The sequence below is a fragment of the Pholcus phalangioides genome, unplaced genomic scaffold (assembly GCF_987345545.1).
Source record: "Pholcus phalangioides strain wild (caught in Gottingen) unplaced genomic scaffold, Ppha-v1.0 ptg000017l_1, whole genome shotgun sequence".
Lineage (NCBI taxonomy): Eukaryota > Metazoa > Arthropoda > Arachnida > Araneae > Pholcidae > Pholcus > Pholcus phalangioides.
In genome coordinates this window covers 45,703,751-45,723,976 of record NW_028301610.1, presented here as the reverse complement: position 1 = coordinate 45,723,976, position 20,226 = coordinate 45,703,751, and the positions used below count along the sequence as shown (strand labels likewise).

General features: G+C 36.1%; 1 protein-coding gene across 1 annotated transcript in view; it reads right to left on the bottom strand.

The window, feature by feature from the left end:
• Nucleotides 1-987: 987 nt before the first annotated feature.
• Nucleotides 988-20,226, bottom strand: part of LOC149073511 (3-hydroxyisobutyrate dehydrogenase, mitochondrial) — a 120,441-nt gene continuing 101,202 nt past the window's right edge. Inside the window, exon 6 of the mRNA XM_089247120.1 lies at nt 988-7,682. Within this exon, the coding sequence (XP_089103246.1) occupies nt 7,512-7,682 (171 nt within the window). The 3' untranslated portion in view covers nt 988-7,511. The remainder of the gene's footprint in view (nt 7,683-20,226) is intronic.

Below are 20,226 nucleotides of genomic sequence, written 5' to 3'. Positions count from 1 at the left end.
TGTTCAATTTTTTTTTTTTTTTTTACTGCTTATGTTTTTCTTAATAAGGTAGGCCTACATATGTTCACTTGATTTCCTTGCAGGTAATAAATTTGCCTGACTTTTGATTTTCTGTTATGCACAAGCTGGTTGCGACCACATCACCACCACCTTTCACTGTAAAAGATCCTAGAGGAGTAACTCTTTGATGTATTATGTGTAGGGATCTTTGCAAGAGTGACTTTTGTCTCTTGTAAATCACTGCAAACTGCCATAAATCTACCATTTCGTTCACATTATACGAGAGCTCAGCAAATCAATTAAGGACAGAGTATAGCTAGAGTATGCATAGATGTACCTTCAAATAACATTGAATTCAGAATTGACAACAAATGTAGGCTCCAGACTAATTAACTCTTGTGCAAAAAAAGTGGTACAAGAAAAATTATCAACTTGGCATAAATTGTCCATGTTGAAAAGTTGCACACAGTAAAAAAAAAAAAAAAATACACATAATGAAATCATAATTTACAAAGTCCCCATGCAGATCAGCAAAAGACTAAAAGGAGATGCTCAAAGTGACGTCCAAGAGTGTCGTTTCACAGTCCACATCGGCAAATGAAAGACTGACACACCCTCATAGACTCCTGGTGGCGTATTGATCTTGTCCACTGCAACACCGATTCTTTTAACGAGATCTTTCACAGGGTCTACAGGTGTCTCATAAATCAATTGGCAGTTACACTATGGAGAAGTGTTGCACATCCAGTAGTGAAGACTTCTGCTTGTCCAATGTATTTTTAATTTTAGCTTTTCTGACACTGAGTGGATTTAGACAGTAGGTTCTATTATGGGAATATTGTTCAACCCTCCAGTTTTATCTAAACAGTTTATGAACATCCTGTATCCTAAACTGTTATCATGAAATCACACCTGCTGGTAATCCAAACAAATACATAACTACTCGAAACTAGGAAGACAAGACAAATAGCAATGACCAAAAAAAAATGAGACATTATTTAATATCTTTATTTAGACTCCCTAGCTTCAGTTGTTACATGCCTCTAAATAAAGAACAAATTGGATTTTCATTTTTAACAACACACAAAGAGGAATGATCATCAACAATGTAAAAAGAAAGAAAAGGCAATTCCTCTCAGATAAATAGGTATTTCATAATACATACGCTTTGAAAAAAAAATCTATTCAAAAATTTTACACATGCTACATAATATGGAAATATTAATAAAATATATTTTTCTTAAAATTTATCAAATATTTTTGTTTTAAATTCAAAAATTGAATTCATATAAACTGCATGCTTGTGCTGCTTGTTACAGGGTATGGATACAACCCATAAGTGAAAATCACAACTTAAGAACCTGTTAAGAAAAATGCTAATCATTATTTATTGGTTAGAGAATCCTTCCAATTTGGGATGTTGATAAATTAAGCAAAGAGGACATAGTGTAAAACATTTACTTCTCTAACTTTTCCTTAATTACATGTGTTCTACTCCAGTGTTCTTCAACTGCTTGTCCGTGGGAGAATTTCCTGCTGGCCTGCAAAACATTTTAACAAATTCTTAAAGTAACTATATCAGCGTCTCTCAACTGCTGTGCCGTGGTGATCGCACAAGGCAAACTGGGCTGTAAATGATTCGCCATTTCATTTTCCATTAGTCTAGTGCACGAGGTTCTCAAACTGTGTGTCGCCAATCTTCACCAGAGGCCCTTGACAAAGGTTTTTCTGAAAAACTCTGTAAAACTGCTCAAGGGAGCCACCGAAAAGCATTTGTTAGTGAAAGGGACAATGCGGTTGGAAAAGGTTTGAAACCCCCTGGTCTATGATCAAGCCATCCACTTAAACCATAAAATAACTGGACCACAGGCTTCCGAAGGTTGATAACAACTGCACTATGATAGATAGGAAAGCAGCTGTGAGGTAAGAATGCTTTTGAAATTTCTATTTATATAAAAAAATTATTCATCCAACTGTTCAAAACAAAAAATAAAAAAAAATTGAATAAATGTTAATGCAGCAGACAGGACCATAGCTAGGATTTTTTGCGCTGTTCCCCACAACTTTAAAACTCAATAATTTTATAAGGGTGTTCTTTGTTCCTATCTAAAACAGTTCCCCTGTAGTTCTGGCCCTGGCAGCAGCACTTTACGTAACAGAAACCTTGCTATAACAATACTTGACATAACGATAAATTCCTCTACAACATTTTTTTTTTTTGATTTGGAAATACCTATATAGTTTAATTGATTTTGCTACAATGCGATTTTTAAAAGTTGATTTTAGGAATTGCAATGTGCAAAATTTGGCTTAAGTTAACTTTGATCCTGGAAATGGGCTTATAAATTGAAGATATAACATAGTTGAATTCTCTGACTACAAAATATATGTTGGATTTGATATAGTTGAGATAGAGAAATTCTTAGATACAACTCACTAGATCTCACTGTGGAAAAATGCTTGGTAATTTTATTGAGTCCAGTGAAACTAGAATTTTTATATTTACGAGAAATATGCTAAATCCTCTGGCTTTGCAACCAACGTTTTTATGAGACAAGGAATGCTGCTTGTCTACCACATCTAGACTGTTTCATGAAAAAGAGCTATCAGTCTCCTCATACCAGGTTCTTCCTGAAAGAAAACATCCACTCTCACTAGAATCAACCAGAAATAGTGAAGACAAAAAAAAAAAAAAATTAATTCGTATCGCCTTATTCATTAGTTTGAATTAATTAAAAAAGATTTCTTTGCTGTTGGGTTCAATTTCTTAAACCCTTCTGAAGAAAACCAAACTCCCTATCCCTATCTTTTCCATGTTGAATTTGACTCACTTTATGCGCGATTTTGTCTTATAAGACAATTTTGCGGAACCAATTAATCACATAAAGTGAGATGTCTGTACTCTAATGTTTAAGTGCAATCTCATGACATAATGATAATCCCTCTACTGATTTTTTTTTGTCTTGGTCCACAGAGTATCATTGCATAAAGTTTTCTCTGTATATGAAATCTTTTTTAATCAAGGAACATTGGATGCCCGACTATTACAAATCTTTTTTTGTAATTTTTAATTCAAGATTTATTAAAAATGAGGTAATGTCCACAATCATTTTTATATATATTTCTGTTTTAGCCAATTATTAAATGAAGTACTGTCCACACAGACTATTTATTTTTATTTCTGTCTTAGCCATTCAAAAGTGTGGGAAATTTTCCTCCAATTTTTTTTCTCGTTGGTCTGCAAAACTGTTCTTATTTCACCAGTCTGCAAGCACAAAAAAGGTTGAAATTAATTTTTTTTAATATAAAGTAATTTGTTATATACTAAAACACCTGCTGCCATTTAGAAAAAAAAAAGGAAATTGCACAAAGCTAGTCAGTTGTCTGCCATAAAATATCCTATTGCCCGTTAGTTTCAACTATATATTCATATGACATGGGAAAAATAATTGCTGAAATTCTGCGGCAAACAAAAGCATAACTAGTATTATGGTGCATAAAATTTATACCGGTAACTTAACATATGGAAGAGTAGATCAACTTTGCCACCAACCACAGAAGTCACCAACGAGGCAAATAAATATATACAAAAAATACAAAACTCCTCATGCATTTCGACAAACAGCAAGTGTCGTCTTCAGAGGAAAAAATATATAAAACCCCTTATTAATTATAATAAAATTTGAATAGACCAATCAGGTAGCTCCATTTCACAAGCATCCAATCAAGGTGCTGCATTAGTCTTACATACAGGTTCTCAGCTACATTCTGACCTCAACATTTGACAGTCAAAAGAATAAATTTATAATGCTCAGTTTCATTCTTAAAACGGTCTCTTTATGTTCTCCTAAAGCAATCCTCCTACTTTTCTAGGGCTTAGTTCGTCATGTCCTGGATTGAAGTACGTCGTCAGGTTTGTGACCATACTTACAAAGGGACACTGACTTGGTCAAGGGGGTGCAGAGAAGAACCATACTTTTTCCGCAGAGCAACTGAGCGTAAAGATTTGGTATCCAGTCAGCGTGATTAGTAGCGGCTAAATATTTTTTCCTCTAAAGACTACACCCACAGTGCGTTAAAATGATTAAGGAGTTTTGTGTTTTTCATATATTTGCCTTATTCATTGATGACTTCTTAATAACATAGCATATGTTGTTAATTTTCATGTTGAAAACCAACATCAAATATTACTTAGAAAACTATAACAAATTGTTTTTTTTATTTGACAGCAGCAGCGATTCCAGAGGGCACTGGTTTTCACATGAAAATTAATCAAGTATATTTTTGATACACTGGCACTCTTGCTGACATCTAAAAAAAATTAAAAATACAGCTCGAATTCAAAAAATTAGAATAACTGAAAAAGTTATTTTCTTTTCTTCAACAGAGGATCCCGGTAAAATAAACAACAGAAGTGAATAAAAAAAAATAGGAGTCATTTAGAATAAATTAAACTTACCTGTGACGTTTGTTACACATTCAAAATTGCATTATATTTTTATTGTAAGATATTAAAAAAACTAGAATAATCAGAAGTGATAGTTAAAAATAGAAATAATGGGGTAATTTCTTATTGGATAAGTGTCAGTGACCAAATTTGCATAAATCACACTATTGTGATGCCGTTAGACATAAAGGCAGGTTGGCAAACTGGTTTTATTCAGTTGTGTGTTGAAAATGGGTCGAAACAAAGATTCAACAGATCTAAAATCTGTTAATGAATCTCCGCAAAGAAGGATTTACTCAGCAGATGATCGCCTAGAAAGTAAAGTGCTCTCAGCAAGTGTGAGTAAACTTTTAAGACATCATTCAAATAATAGCAATTTTCAGAGATAACGCGCAAATAGTGGTCGTAAGCATATTACAACTGCAAGGCAGGACAGACTCTTAAAAAACATCACGAGATTTTACAGCTTTCATAGCATAAGGTTCATACATAAAAAGTGGAAAGGACTTTTCCACCACAATGAGACGACTCAGTCATTATGGATATAAATGCTGTGAGCCCAAGAGGAAAAAAAAAATGAATGTTAAAGTATGATGGTGCAAACAATAGTTATGGGGTGACCAAAATAGAGTTCTTTTCAGTGGTTAATCGTCATTTCGTGTGTCCCACGGTAATCAAGGTATCCGTGTTTGGCGTCTCAACCATGAAGCATTCACTAAGCAGTGCATGAAGCAGTCAGTGGAATTTGCTACTTTCGTTATGGTATGGGGTTGTATGAGTGCCGCGGGACTGGGAGGCTTCATAATTTGACTGAAATAGTAAATTCCAGAATATTGCACGATACTATCGGTTGAAGATTTATTAGATGTTGATTTCATCTTCCAACAAGACTATGCATCTTCTTACACTTCAAAATCAACCACTGCTTTGATCGAAGAAAAAACAAAATAAATTGCTTCTCTTTCTTTCTCTCTCTCTCCCATTGGCCATCAAATTCATCTGATTTGAGTTCTATGGAGAATTCATAAGGTGTCATGAAGAAACAGTTTCAAAAGTTTGCTCCAAAAGACAAAAATGAACGTTCATTGAGTTTGAAGACCACCTGGACAAGTATCAGTAAAAAAGATTACAAAAATCCACTAAATTTTTGCTATCTTTTTTGCAAAATTGTTTATGAGAGGTTATTAAAGCTAAGGGAGATGCTGCGAAATATTCAATATTTAACTGAATTCATTTTGAATGATTTCTCAAATTTTTTTGAATCAAGTTAAAAATTATTGTAATTTTTTGATTTTTCCAAAATGCCAATTTTTATTTATGTTACATTTTTCTGTAAAATATGTAGAATCAGTCAACAGTTTGGAAATTGTGGACATTTTCATTCTGGTGAAATAAAATCAATTTGTAAATCATGTAATGCATTTTTCACGTTATTCTAATTTTTTGAATTGGAGCTGTATACATTGTAGTGGGTTGTCTGCCACAAAATATTCTATTGCCCATAAGTTTCGAGTTCAACAATATATATATGCACTAAATTTTATCGCACCCAATTATATTCTGCACACCAAAACTGTTGAAAAAAAATTCAGCAAACAATAAAACCTAAAAACCAGTATTATGGTACATAAAATTTTCATTGGTGTGGTGCATGAAAATGGACAATTTTTGACATTAAAGTTTCAAGAAAGTAAAACAAAAGTAATACAGTATAGCAATATATTTTCAAATCGAAGACTAAGAAAAAATATATTTATTTATTAAAATAAGAGGATTAAAAATTAAGGAGAAAAATAAAATTATATCAAAATTGGAAATGGATAAAATAAAATTTGAGTTGAAATATATTTGCTTAGTTTCTTTTTAAAAATAAAAGATCAAATGCTTTTTATTGTCATAATCTGATATGCATAGCCTGTCAATAAAACCTCTTCTTTCCAGAACTAATGCAAGAAAAAGGTGAGATCTTGAGAACACTTGAACCTCCAAGCCCATTTATAAGATTGACATTTAATGGTGCTAGGACTTGTATAACATCATGCTACACTAGCCTATTTATCACCAGTTTGTGACTCAAAAACAGCTGGGGTCAACTCCTTCTATTCTGGACACATTACCGCATTTGTTCAAACGGTAGAGAAAGTACAGCAATGCTACTTAATTAAAATTTATCTCACACACTCACACAGAAATTTTATACGCATTTTTTCGTGGTCAGCATCTTAAAATTTTCCCGAACTCTGATTATTTAATTGACCATATCAAACAAAACCAACTGGAAGACTAAATTTACTATTTCTATCAGAACAGAATTAGATTAAATTATATAAATCAACAGAATTATATTTCGTAAAATAAAATCTTTATATTTTTATTAAAGGATCATTAGTACTTCATCTGTTGTTGTTTCACACTCAAAACTTATGAGCCACAACTGTCATTTAATATATAAGTATGTATATACAATGTATTTTTTTTATATTAAACCTCAAACACTGAGCACTTTTTCGGCACTATGTATGCATAGCAAATAAAAAAAATATGGAGATTTTTAGTATATTTTCATTTTAAACCTTAACTCCTAACGATTTTTCATATTTTTGATTTGAATTTTCACCAGTGAATGAATTTTTTACAATAACTTATCACACAAGCTATAATCTTTTCTTCACTACTTGTACTTGATTTTAAAAAAGTAACAATTTATAACATTTGTGTTATACATGTTTCAATCTATTGAAAAACCCCCAAAATGAAAAATTGACAAAATATACTTGCATAAACAGTCATAAACGGTTATGGGGATTCACACACACACCTTGGGTGCATGAATTACATTTTGTACACATTTTTCCTTTTCTGCTGTATGTATATTTAATAAGAAAAATTCTTCATCAGTCATTTTTTTTGTTTGATGAATTCTGAAATTCTTCATCATCAGTCGTTTTTTGTTTGATGAATTCTGAAATTATTCTTCATCAGTCATTTTTTGTTTGATGAATTCTGAACTTCTTCATCATCAGTCATTTTTTGTTTGATGAATTCTGAAATTCTTCATCATCAGTCATTTTTTGTTTGATGAATTCTGACCTTCTTGCAGGAACATATACACAGATGAAAAGTCCTTCATTGAGAACCCATTGCTAACCATGAGACGATATATCTGATTAGCCAATGAACCTAAAGGAGTAGGTGATGAGGTTTTTGTTGCTGCTAACTGAGCTAAACCCAAGTCCTGAAAAAAAAAAAACCCAAATAATATTAAATAACTTGAACACATTTGCATATTTTTATGAAGCAGCATTGGAATTTACCATTTTCTCTACGTATTTTATAAAAGTTAAAAATATTCAGCATAATATATTTCCCACACTTTAGAGAGTCAAACATTGGTGAGAACAACTTCACATAAATTGGTAAGAAGCCTGATATTTTCCAATATGAAAGCAAATAGAAAAAAGGTTTTGTAATGCATAAAATTATAAGAAACTTAAACACCTTATTTACTTATTTTTGAACATTAATTGTTAACATATATGCATATTTTGTAGCACATTGACAATTTTTCAATTCCCCAGTCATAAAAAGTTACACCCTGCAACCAAAAGAAATGGCACATATAAAATTCACTTTTTACAAATAAACTCGATCAGAGTATTGATGGGATTATTAGCAAATTTGCAGATGACGTAAAGCTAATGGGGGTAGCTGGGAATCTAAGTGATAGGGAAAGTAATAGGGAAAAATTAAATCTATGACACCGCTGCGGCCGGAAAAAGATCATGCAAGAACGGGACCAATGACGACTGACAAGAATCATTAAACGTGACAGACGTGCAACCCTTCCGCAAATTGCTGCAGATTTAAATGCTGGGCCATCAACAAGTGTCAGCGTGCGAACCATTCAACGAAACATCATCGATATGGGCTTTCGGCGCCGACGGCCCAATCGTGTACCCTTGATGACTGCACGACACAAAGCTTTACGCCTCGCCTGGGCCCGACAACACTGACATTGGACTGTTGAGGACTAGAAACACGTTGCCTGATCTGACGAGTCTCGGTTCCAATTGCTTCGAACTGATGGACGTGTATGGACTGTTCAAGCTGGTGGAGGCTCTGTGATGGTATGGGGCGTGTGCAGTTGGCGTGATATGGGACCCCTGATACGTCTAGATACGACTCTGACAGGTACGTAAGCATCCTGTCTGATCACCTGCACCCATTCATGTCCATTGTGCATTCCGACGGACTTGGACAATTTCAGCAGGACAATGCGACACCCCACACGTCCAGAATTGCTACAAAGTGGCTCCAGGAACACTCTTCTGACTTTAGACACTTCTGCTGGCCACCAAAATACCAAAATCCCCAGACATGAACATTATTGAACATGTCTGGGATGCCTTGCAACGTGCTGTTCAGAAGAGATCTCCACCCCCTCTTACCCCTACGGATTCATGGTGCCAATTACTTCTAGCACTACTTCAGACATGAGTCGAGTCCATGCCATGTCGTGTTGCTGCACTTCAGCGGGGGCCCTACACGATATGAGCAGGTGTACCAGTTTTTTTGGCTTTTCAGTGTATATCAAAAGTGTTTTCTCTCAACAACAGAAACCCTTTTCTTAATGTTTCTTTAAGTGGATGTTTCAAGTCTGGAACTGTAAGGGGATATTCCCATGCATTATAATGAAGTTCCTGTAATGTTTATTTTATTGCAACAAAAGTGTGGGGACTTGCCTTATCATAAACATGCAACACATTACAAAAATTTAGGATATTGTCTGCCTTGACTCTTTCCAACACATTCTACAGTGATCTAGTATGGTACAGTCTTCTAGTATGAAATATTTACTGTAGCTTGGAAAAATTGATAGTTAACCCTCTAGGTCAGGTGTTTGAATTTTCATAGCAAATGTATATACAGTCAAACCTCGTTAATGAGTCACTCTTGGGAGAGCAAAAATATGACTTAGTAAGCAGAGTGACTCGTTAAACAGAGTAAGCCAAAGCTATGCCAATTCCTGCCTGAGGACAATTAGGATTTCCGAAAAAGTGACCCGGTAAGCGGAGTGAAGTGTTAACCGGGATTGACTGTACTCAAAACACCCATTACACCAATTTCTTTTTTCAAAAGTTTACAGTGGTTTGTAAAATATATCTTCTAGTGTTATTTAAAACAAATAACGCTATAGTATAAGAAGTACCTTACATTATTTTGCCTATAGAGTCAATTCCAAGCTGCTGAAATTTTACATGTGCAGAGATTTATAAAAGTTTTAGAGAACTGGAAATAAATTTAAGGTAACAACTATTAAACTTTGTTACACGAAAGTTCATCAGCTTTTTAATTAAGAATGATAATGGGTATTTCACGTCTCAAAATGTGCATGCATATACAAATATACAGTGATCATTTAGGTATTCATTCCAAATGGATAGGTTGATATCAGGTTACACAATGTTGTTATCCATTTTCTATTAACAGAGATATTTCTTTTATGCCAAAATAGCAATTATATATTGCATGTACTAGTTTTTTGTATTTCATTTCATCTATCTTTTAAATAAATAAATATACAGGGTGACTGAAAACTCAACTTGAACTTTTAGGGGAGGTGTAAAACACAAAAACAAAACAGAATCATGTATGACTGGAAACCCCAACCTGATCAGCTGGAGAATAAACAAAGATGCAGAAATGACAAGCCAATAATGGGTAGAAAAACTGTTTATTTAACAATACTTTACATGAGAACAGTACGTGTACACATTAAGTTTCACAACAAGTGCTCAAAGTTCTTACCATCCACAGTTATGCATGCTTGAGAGTGCTGTTAGCTGCTGGAGGGAAAGTTAGTTGAAATGCCACACTAGTCATTTAAAGTTCTGATTGCATACAGAGAGCATGCAACAATTTACGAACACTGAAATGGTGGACATGTATTTTGTGTATGGTGCAGTTTGCCGCTGCGGTGGTAGAGTTGTCATAATGAGGGACTTGCATCGCGAAGATCTGGGTTTAAACCCCACAGTCACTGCAGCGGTGGTCAGCTGAAGTTGGTTTCCTGTGGTTCCCAACTTCGAGGCGCAAATGTGAGCTGATCTCCCTATTAAAAAGTCTCACCACAGAGAGCAACAGGCCTACAACGATAAATTATTCAATCATTACACTTCACTCATAGTTAGAAAAACTGGTGCCAGATGGCAGCACTACACATAACAAGCATTACACAGAAACAAACTTCATGTTAGGTTTCACTACGCGTACATGCACATTCCCGCATGTACCAATTCGTTAGAGGTTCCGCAGAGGAATATGGACAAGGTGCATGTGTGGTTTAGAAGTATGGTGCAGTTGAGCACAACAGAAGATCTGCAGCACAGTTGTATGCCAAACAGTACCTTAACAGGCGTGTACTGCATCACCAAATTTTTCTGGAAGTGGTACTGCTGGAATTACTCGACATTGTAACTGTGTCTCTTTCATGTGCAATGTGGTTCTAGCACAATGGGGCTCTAGATAATTTTTCCGTGTTGTATGTAATAACTTGAACAGTACGTTTGCACCTCAATAGATTGAGTGTAGTGGACCCGTCCTATGGCCACCATGATCGCCCAATTTATCTAGCCTGGATTTCTTCTGGTGGGAGACCCTGAAAGCCATGGTCTATGAGATGGCCGCTGACTCTGATACAGATCTCATCTCAGCTGCAAATGACCGTGAAATACTGGGTATTTTTGAAAGGGTTCAACAATCAATGCATCACCATTATGGTAAGAACTTTGAGCACTTGTGAAACTTAATGTGTACACATACTATCCTCATGTAAAGTATAGCTAAATAAAGAGTTTTTCCACCAATTACTGCCTTTCATTTTTTTGCATCTTCATTTATCCTCAAGATGATCAGGTTGGGGTTTCTAGTCATACATTCCTATGTGATTCTGTTTTGTTTTTGTATTTTATACCTCCTCCCCAAAAGTTTAAGTTTATGTGAGTTTTCAATCACTCTGTATATATATTTACTTAAGGGATAGATAAAATAAAAAAAAGTAGTACATGCAATATGTAATTGCTATTTTGGCATAAAAGGAATATCTCTTAACAGAAAATGGATAATAGCATTGTGTAACCAGACATTATCAACCTATTCATTTGGAATGAATACAAATACAACGCCACAACAGGCAAATTGCCCAACGAGGTGGCTGACTTAAAAACATCATGGATCTCCGAGCCCTACCTACTACTGCTGCTACACCACACATGCACCCCCCCCCCGCGGAACCCCCAACGAATCGGTACATGCGGGAATGTGCGTGTACGTGTAGTGAAACCCGACTTGAAATTTTTTCTTTGTTTCTCTGTAATGCTTGTTATGTGTAGTGCTGCCATCTGCCACCAGTTTTTCTTACTATGAGTGAAGTGTTATGATTGAATGATTTATCGTTGTAGGACTGTTGCTCTCTGTGGCGAGACATTTTAATGGGGAGATCGGCTCGCATTTGCGCCTTGAAGTTGGGAACCACAGAAAACCAACTTCAGCCGACCACCACTGTGGGGTTCGAACCCGGATCCTCGCATCGCGAGTCCGTCACTATAACCACTCGACCACCACAGCGGCAAAATGATCACTGTATATTTGTATATACATTTACATTTTGAGACGTGAAACACCCATTATCATTTTTAACTAAAAAACTGATGATCTTTCATGTAAGAAAGTTTAATAGTTACCACCTTAAATTAATTTATTTCCACCTCCCCTAAAAGTTTGTACCTTTTTTACTCGTATCGTCCAATTACCCTTTTGCCTGTAGGAGGTAAATGTCTTGAAAAACTTTTGACTCAAAGACTCTACTTTCACTTGGAATCTCAAAACTGTAACTCTAACCTTCAATTCAGCTTTAGGTCAGGTAATTCTATAGACGATGCCCTCAACCTAATACTCACTAAAATTAGCCAATTCAAGAGCAAAGAATTGGACATCGCCTTTTTAAGTATCGATATTAAAGGAGCTTTTACCAACCTGACGTATTCCTCAATAAACCAAGAACTGTCCAAAGCTCCCCTCAATGTTCCTCCCAATCAATGTTTTCGGACCTCCTAGCAAATAGACATGTCTTAATCACAACACCAGAAGGCCTGGCGGTTAGAAAACAGGATATTGGCTGTCTACAGGGTTCATGTAGCGGGCCGGCTTCGGGGAATCTTGTAGCCAATCAAGCCCTAAAAATCCCCCTCCCGGAAAATGCCTATATCCAGGCCTTTGCTGATGACTTTGCTTTTGTGATAGGCTCAGTTAATGTATCACAGCTAGCGACAAAGGCAACTAAAATTCTTAACGATTTTTCGAATTGGCTTAATGAACATAACCTCAAAATCTCAACAGAAAACACAATTTCTGTTTCACAAAAAATAAATATCCCCCTAGGATCAAAATTAATGGTAAAAATCTCAAATATTTAGGCGTAACCATCCAAAAACACCTCGGATGGGAATCGCACATCAATGAATAAAAACTAAAAGTGACTCGCTTCCATTTTAAACTAACTAAAATAGCAGGCAAATCCTGGTGCATCTCACAAAGCATTAGGAACACCATCTACAAGACGGTAGTTGAGAGATTCTTAGCCCATAGCACCTCAGCTTGGTATAAGCATCCAACCAAAAAAAACCCAACAGGCCTTAGATAGCGCACAGAGGAAATTTCTTTTAACAATAACCGAAGCCTATGACACAACTGCTACACTCGGACTCTAGGTGATCACAGGCAACTGCTCAATACACCTAAAGCTCCAAATGTGTGGAAGCAGTCTATACAAACGCAATTAAGTTTAGAAAAAACATTCAACCAGAACTTCTAGACATTGACCCCAATAACTTTGAAGCACAGGAGCATGGCTGGCACCACCACCCTCCTGCTCAACTATCCTCAAACAAATTTTGATTGACGGCCACGATATAAAACTAGCAAACACCCACATATACAGAGATGGCTCCAAAACCGATGAAGGTGTCGGGACAGCCTATTGTGTATACACAAACAATACAGAAAAGCAAACATGACAAGCAGCGCTAGATAAAAACAATAGTAAATTTCAAGCAGAATTGTTAGCGATAGAAGCAGCTGCACAATATGCAGCAGGAGCAGAACAACAAGTTTTAATAATAACTGATATAGCTTCTCTTCCCTTCAAGCACTTCTAGATCCAACAAATAGAAACAATAGTACGTGTATTGAGGCGGCGTCTATTAAATAACCCAAAAATTGTCCTAGGTTGGACCAAGACCCATGTAGGTAATCTTGGAAACGAGAGAGCAGACTCTCTAGCCAAAGCTGCAATCAACCGTGACAATAAACTTGATAAGCCTTTCCCACTAACGCTCCTGAAACAACAACTTAAACAAGCAACCCTCCAGAAATGGCAGCAAATTTGGGACCAAGGAACAGCTAGGAAAGCGCATGAAATTGTCCCTCGAGTCACATACAACACACTAAACTGGAATAGAGAGGTAACTATCTTCATAACAGGACACTGCCCATTCCCTATATATCTACACGAACGAAAACGCTGGCGAACAGACAAATGTGCCTGCACGGTACGGTAGGTACTATTGTTCACTATGCCACAGAGTGCAAATTTACTAAACATCTACACATGTACAAATATTCCGAAAACAATAGAAAACAATGGTTCACTCAAATAATCAAAAACAAAAACGCAGCAGCAAGGATTACAAGCCTTGTCAGATATGTACACACCAACGAAAAACAAAAAAACTGTCCACCAGATTTATAAAATAATGTTTTAAAAGTTACAAAAATAAGGGGGATAAAAACAAAAAAAATCATATCCACATGACTGCCACTACTAATACATAACCATTACATGTACAAGATATAGCATGTACTAATGGGACCCAAACAAGAATTTTTATGACATTCCTGTTACAATGATATAAATGTGATAACCACAAGTGTCCTTCATTCCGCTATTCTAGCTAGGCAGGACGGCATGAATGGTTTCATAATAACCATTACATGTAGTTCATATTTTATATATATTCATTTTTTTAAAATATAAATATACCAGCCAGATCGAGTCAACCAAAACACCAAGACCAAAGCTGATCCTTAGCTAAGGCTCTCTTCAGACAATCCCCCATTTAAACCAAGCCCACATTGTTCACCAAAATAGGGTTAGGGTGAGACGACTCGATCTCTGGCAGTTATATATATATACATATAAATGTGTGTATATGTGTATTTCTCTTTTCTCTATTCAGTTCTTCATGCATTTCACGTCCACAACACACGCACACTCATATTGTCGTATTCATGTTGCTCACCGAGTAAAGTGGTAAGCAAGATGGCACGGATGATCCCTAATTGTAAATATTCGCCCACACAATATTTCTATTTCATACATTCTCATTAAATCCACCGGAGCAAGTGAACTCAACCCAATAAAACTGATGGCTGGCTTCTAGTCCGCAAGTTATCAAACCCATTTGCTCACCAATAAGGTGTTAAGCGAGATGACTCGCTCCGATATATATATTTATTTTTTTATTTCTCACAATAAGATCTTTTTTTTTTCTTTTTGTATCCTGTGGATATAATATGGCAAGTGTAAGATGACAGATGAGATGGCATATGGGGTCCTCAATTGCTTTTAAAACATACCTCAATCCTAATATGTGTACATTCATCCGTCTTAACTAAAGCAAGAAACTTTTCTGCAACTTCCAATCCCATCTCATCTATAATCACAAAATTTGTTAATCGCGACAGTACCCAATTGTCCCGGGAAAATTTGTAAAAATTGTGTACATTTCTTTCTTTTTTTTGACACAAAAGTGTTCCAGACTCTGCCACAAAGCTGGGCTGGAAGAGATCTCGGCAACGATATAAGACCAGTGGCAAAGTTCTGGCGTTCATTCATTCATCATGTACCTTCAGTTTTGATTCACCTTGAATATATATATATGTGTGTGTGTACACACATACAGAGGGTGCATAGCAAACAGGGGTATGGCATTTTACTGTCACACCGCTGATCCTATAGAGGTATACTTCCTATTAGAAAAAGTTTCCAAATAATGTGTAGTAGGGTGGAACGATAAAAAAAAATTTTCGAAATTTCCATTGTAATATGGATTTATGTGAAGAAATGCCATTCCTAATTTTTTCCCCAAAATTCAAACTTCTTGAGGTTCCTCATCGCCCCTAAAGTTTTACGCACGTGTTGACACCGCAGAGGAGGCTCTCCTATTCCCCTGAACACGTGATCTCGATGTTTTTCCATTGTTTTCAGTAGTCATTTGCAATCTTACCCCTTAACTGAGAGGGTGTATAGCAGTCCAAATGATGACCAGAAGCTTTTATTGTTGTGACATTTTAGGAAATCCTAAAGAGTGGGATTCTCTGGTCTCGCCCACATATGGGGATGTTAAGCTTAGTTATTTGCTGACTCAACGCAATATGAAGGCACAACAATCAAGAAAAGATCCAGCTATTGCAGATATTCTTGAAATTATCGTGCCAAACATAGAAAATATTTAGAAAACTGCTTCAATTCCTACGGTTTCTCACCAATGTATACGTAAAAATTTCAAAGACTTTCACTATAAATACAAGAATCTTCAGAAAAATATGAAAGCAAGGAAGGATTCTCAAACTTTCAAGTTGAACTTGAAATCTTTTCAGTGCTGAGCACGAAAATTGTTCGACATTACAGCATGCAAATGTGATTTTGAAGACTTTAAGTGTGACATGTTGAGAAAGGTCCCAAATTTAAAGCGAGATTTCTTGCAAGATCAAAGAAGTACACGCAAGATGGCCAATGGTCGAGTAGATGTCCTAACAACGAAGAAATTTAAAAACAGTGAACAAAGGAAAATGAAAATCGTATCCCATATTTCAAGTAATCTTAAGAAGAAACGACGGAAACTAGTTCATCAACCACTGAAAACTCAAACGATTTTGAGGAAAGTGATCTATAAGAGCCGAAACACAGTTTACCGTTGAAAAAAATTAGCATTTCCATCTACCAGTAACTGAAGCAGGTTCATCAATCGGTGCCGAAACAAGTACTTCATTTGCTTTTTAAGTTCTACCACCTTTTGCAAGATAAAATTCCTAGAACAAAATGTGCGAGGAATATATTTTGATGGTCGAAAAGACAAAACCTTAGCTAATGTCAAAGAAGGTGATTCTTTCTATATCTGAAGAACATATAAGCATATTGCAGGAACCCGAGTCACACACACAATTTATCTCGGTCACACAACTCCAAGAGAGTAGTAGAGCAAGGGATATAAAGTCATCAATCCTAGACTTTTTTAAACATTTTGATACGAAGGAATTGATGGCGATCGTATGCGACAGGACTGTTACCAATACTGGTTATAAAAATGGTGTTATCAAATTAATAGACAAAGAAATAGGCCATCCCTTGTAATGTCTTATTTGTCTTTTTTTCACTTTAATGAGTTACCTGTAAGGCATCTTGTGAAGCATCTAGATCAATGATTCCTAACTTGATCGTTAATGTCCCCTGGGGGGGGGGGGGCGGTAGAAGCTACGGGTATAACATGGGATCCTATGGGTTGGATTGTGTTGGGGGGCGATGGGAGAAAACTTCTACACCCTCCCAGAGAATTTATTGCTCTCATTACTCTCAAATGAGAATCTCATTTACAAAGAATTGAGAATCAAAAGAATTCTCTGAAATTTAGAAATGAAGGATTATCATAAGCAGAAATCTGTACATTCCATGTTCCGAAAATAAACTTTTCTGCTAAGCACTATTCGGAACCATGTGCATGGGATCAAGTGTGACTGACTGAACCACCTATTATAAAAAAAAATCAGGAAATGGACCCACAAAAATGATCCGAACCTGCTTTTCCATCTATACCGAATTTCCGTGTCACACACAAGCAGTTCAACAGTGCGTACGACTCGTAACTGAAGCATCTCTTGCTGTATCAGCAACCGCGACATCAGCAGTCATGAAGGCTTCATTCAAGCCATAATATAATGGAGTACTCTTCCATCATTTGGAAAAAAAGCGGACTATTTTGTAAAAAAGTGAAATATAATAACAGAGGAAGCAATGAAGGCATTCTACCTATATAACACCTATATCGTCAAAATGTTTTGTTTTTTTTAAAATTTGGAACATTTTTATAGTTTTGTCCCCCCCCCCAAAAGGGTTTGTTTCCATCTCCCTCTATCAATCACTATATTCAGAGAGCTTGAAAAATTCTCCTTTCAACTACCATAACAGCTGCAAATAATCAAATATGCTTGTCGGTTATCACTTATATATAGAACTCTTAACTTGTTGAGTATTTCTCTGGGTTTTCATATATATTCAGTTTTGCCTCTCATGTACTGAATAATTTTTAAATTAAGTGTTTTTCTTTTTATAGAGAATGCTTTTTAAAAATCAACTTCGTTTATGTTTGAAAAGATTTTTTTAATGTGTACTTAGAAAAGTCTTTTTGCTCAAAACTTTAGGGTCTGTGAGGAACCTCAAGATATTAAAATATTTTCCTAGATTTTGATATAACTTCTTAAAATCTTGAAAGGCATCTTTTGGATACTAAGGCAACATCAATTTCCAAAAAAAGTGAAAAAACACCCTTTTTCGTTCCACCCTAATGTGTAGTGCTCAGATATGTCATGTTGCAAGGGGTTGTATAAAAAAATTAATTTTTTTAATATAATAATTATAGTCCCCGTGTGCTAAAAGCTAATGAAAAAGTTGTTGCCCTGTCTCTCCTGGTGTCAACAAAAAAAAAAAAAATGTTTCTAAATGCGATAGAGATTTGAATTTGAAAACAATAAAAACAGCGTTACATGCAGAAAAACCGTTTCACTCGCATTCAACACTGTTCTTACTGAAATTCTGTTTTTTAAATTTAAATATCTCTGAATATTGCGCTTACAAACATGGATTTGTTTTTGTTAGCATCAGGAGAGACCGGGCAACAACTTTTTAATTGTGTTTTAGGGCACACAAGGACTTATAAGAAGTTAATTTTTTAAAATAACTAAACCCCTTGCAATATGAATGACATATCTGAGTACTACACGTCATTTGGAAACTTTTTCTAACTGAAAGTATACCTCTAGGATCAACAGTTTGCCAGTACAATGCCAAACCCCTTGTTTGCTATGCACCCTATATGTGTTTTAAATAACTGTTTTTGGGCAATACATATACATTGCAATTTACATTGTGTTGAAATCTAAAATAAATTTAACGCAGTTGAGTCAACTTCATTGTTTGAATTATTAATGGATATGGGAAAATATGTCCTATATACAAGTCATATTTACAGATACAAGTCAGTGCATCAAATACGTAATAAATGTTTTCTTTCAAAATTAGGCAGTTATAGAACAGATAAGCATTGCTTCAATGTGATGAGCTCTGGTTATACACAGACATGCGAACATTGGCATGAAGCCTGTGAGTAGTCATGAATGATGAGCCCCACCACGAAGGGGGAGGCTTTCAACCAAAATAAAAAATATATATTTCAATTTTTTAACAACTTTAAATTCAAAGTTCATTTAAATATAACACCCCATAGTAACTAGACCTCCCAAGAGCCTAAGCCACATAAGTGCCCCCCTCAAGCATAAGCGACAACATTGTTCCTCGAACGGGAGAGGAGGAAGGACAATGACGAATGTCCACCTTTGTTGTTTTGCCAATGCCAATACATTTTTTTAATGAATGGGGGAAGCGATCATTTTTATCCCCCCCCCCCGTATTCCCATGCTCCCAAGCAACTATGCGAGGTCGCTTAAGCCCTCAGTAATTCATGAATATTCAATTCATCCCTGCATACACACTTGTGGCTCATATACTCTAGTAACGCCATGAAGAAACATTGGGGGGGGGGGGGCCTGAAAGTTGCCGGTCATCCCGTACATATGGGACTAAAGGGCGTGTACAGGAGATGGAAGGTGTGTATTGCAGTTTTTTCAGAAATTATTGGGGGCTCAAGTGGCCTCAGCCACTAGGTTCTGGCACCTATGGTCGTATATACAAACGTCTGGCAACCCTAGACCCTACAATGCATTTTTCATATCAGTTTCTTTTGCACCTATGACGAAACTTTCTGAAACAAGTTCTGTGAGCACACCAACGCACGTTGAAAACACGTCCTGCGAATGCAAAACTACTGACCACACTAACTGATATTAAGCCAAGTGCACAACATTGCATAGCAATAGTGGGCTCAAAACAGAGCCAAACGACGTTAAACGGACTGATCGAGCAGTTCGTTCCATCGGTTCAACGATCATGCAGACTGTAGATATCGGCAGTTTGCCACCCGAATAAAGGCACATTGCTGTCTGGCGATGTGCATCAAAAGAAAATGCTATCTAAATACAATGTGCAGGAATGAGCCCATTCCTTAACTGATTCCATTATAGCGCACACACATAAAACATATGAGCGCAGGTAAAACAAAAACATAATAGAGGAAACATTGCTTATGAGAGTCAAAACCATCGTGTGAAAATACAAACACAGTGCTGGCTGATTTCCCAATTGCGACAACCAGTGCTCCAACTTGGGAGCCTAAGAAAACTCTTAATTTTTTTTCTCCCACTATAAATCCACTATAGAGGGGCCCATGAAAAGTCTGGTCTGGACTCTCAGATTAGGGGGCCCCTGCTGCAGGGTGTGGAGTCCGGAGAATGGAAAATGTGAATTGGGAAAAGGAATATGTGTGTGATAT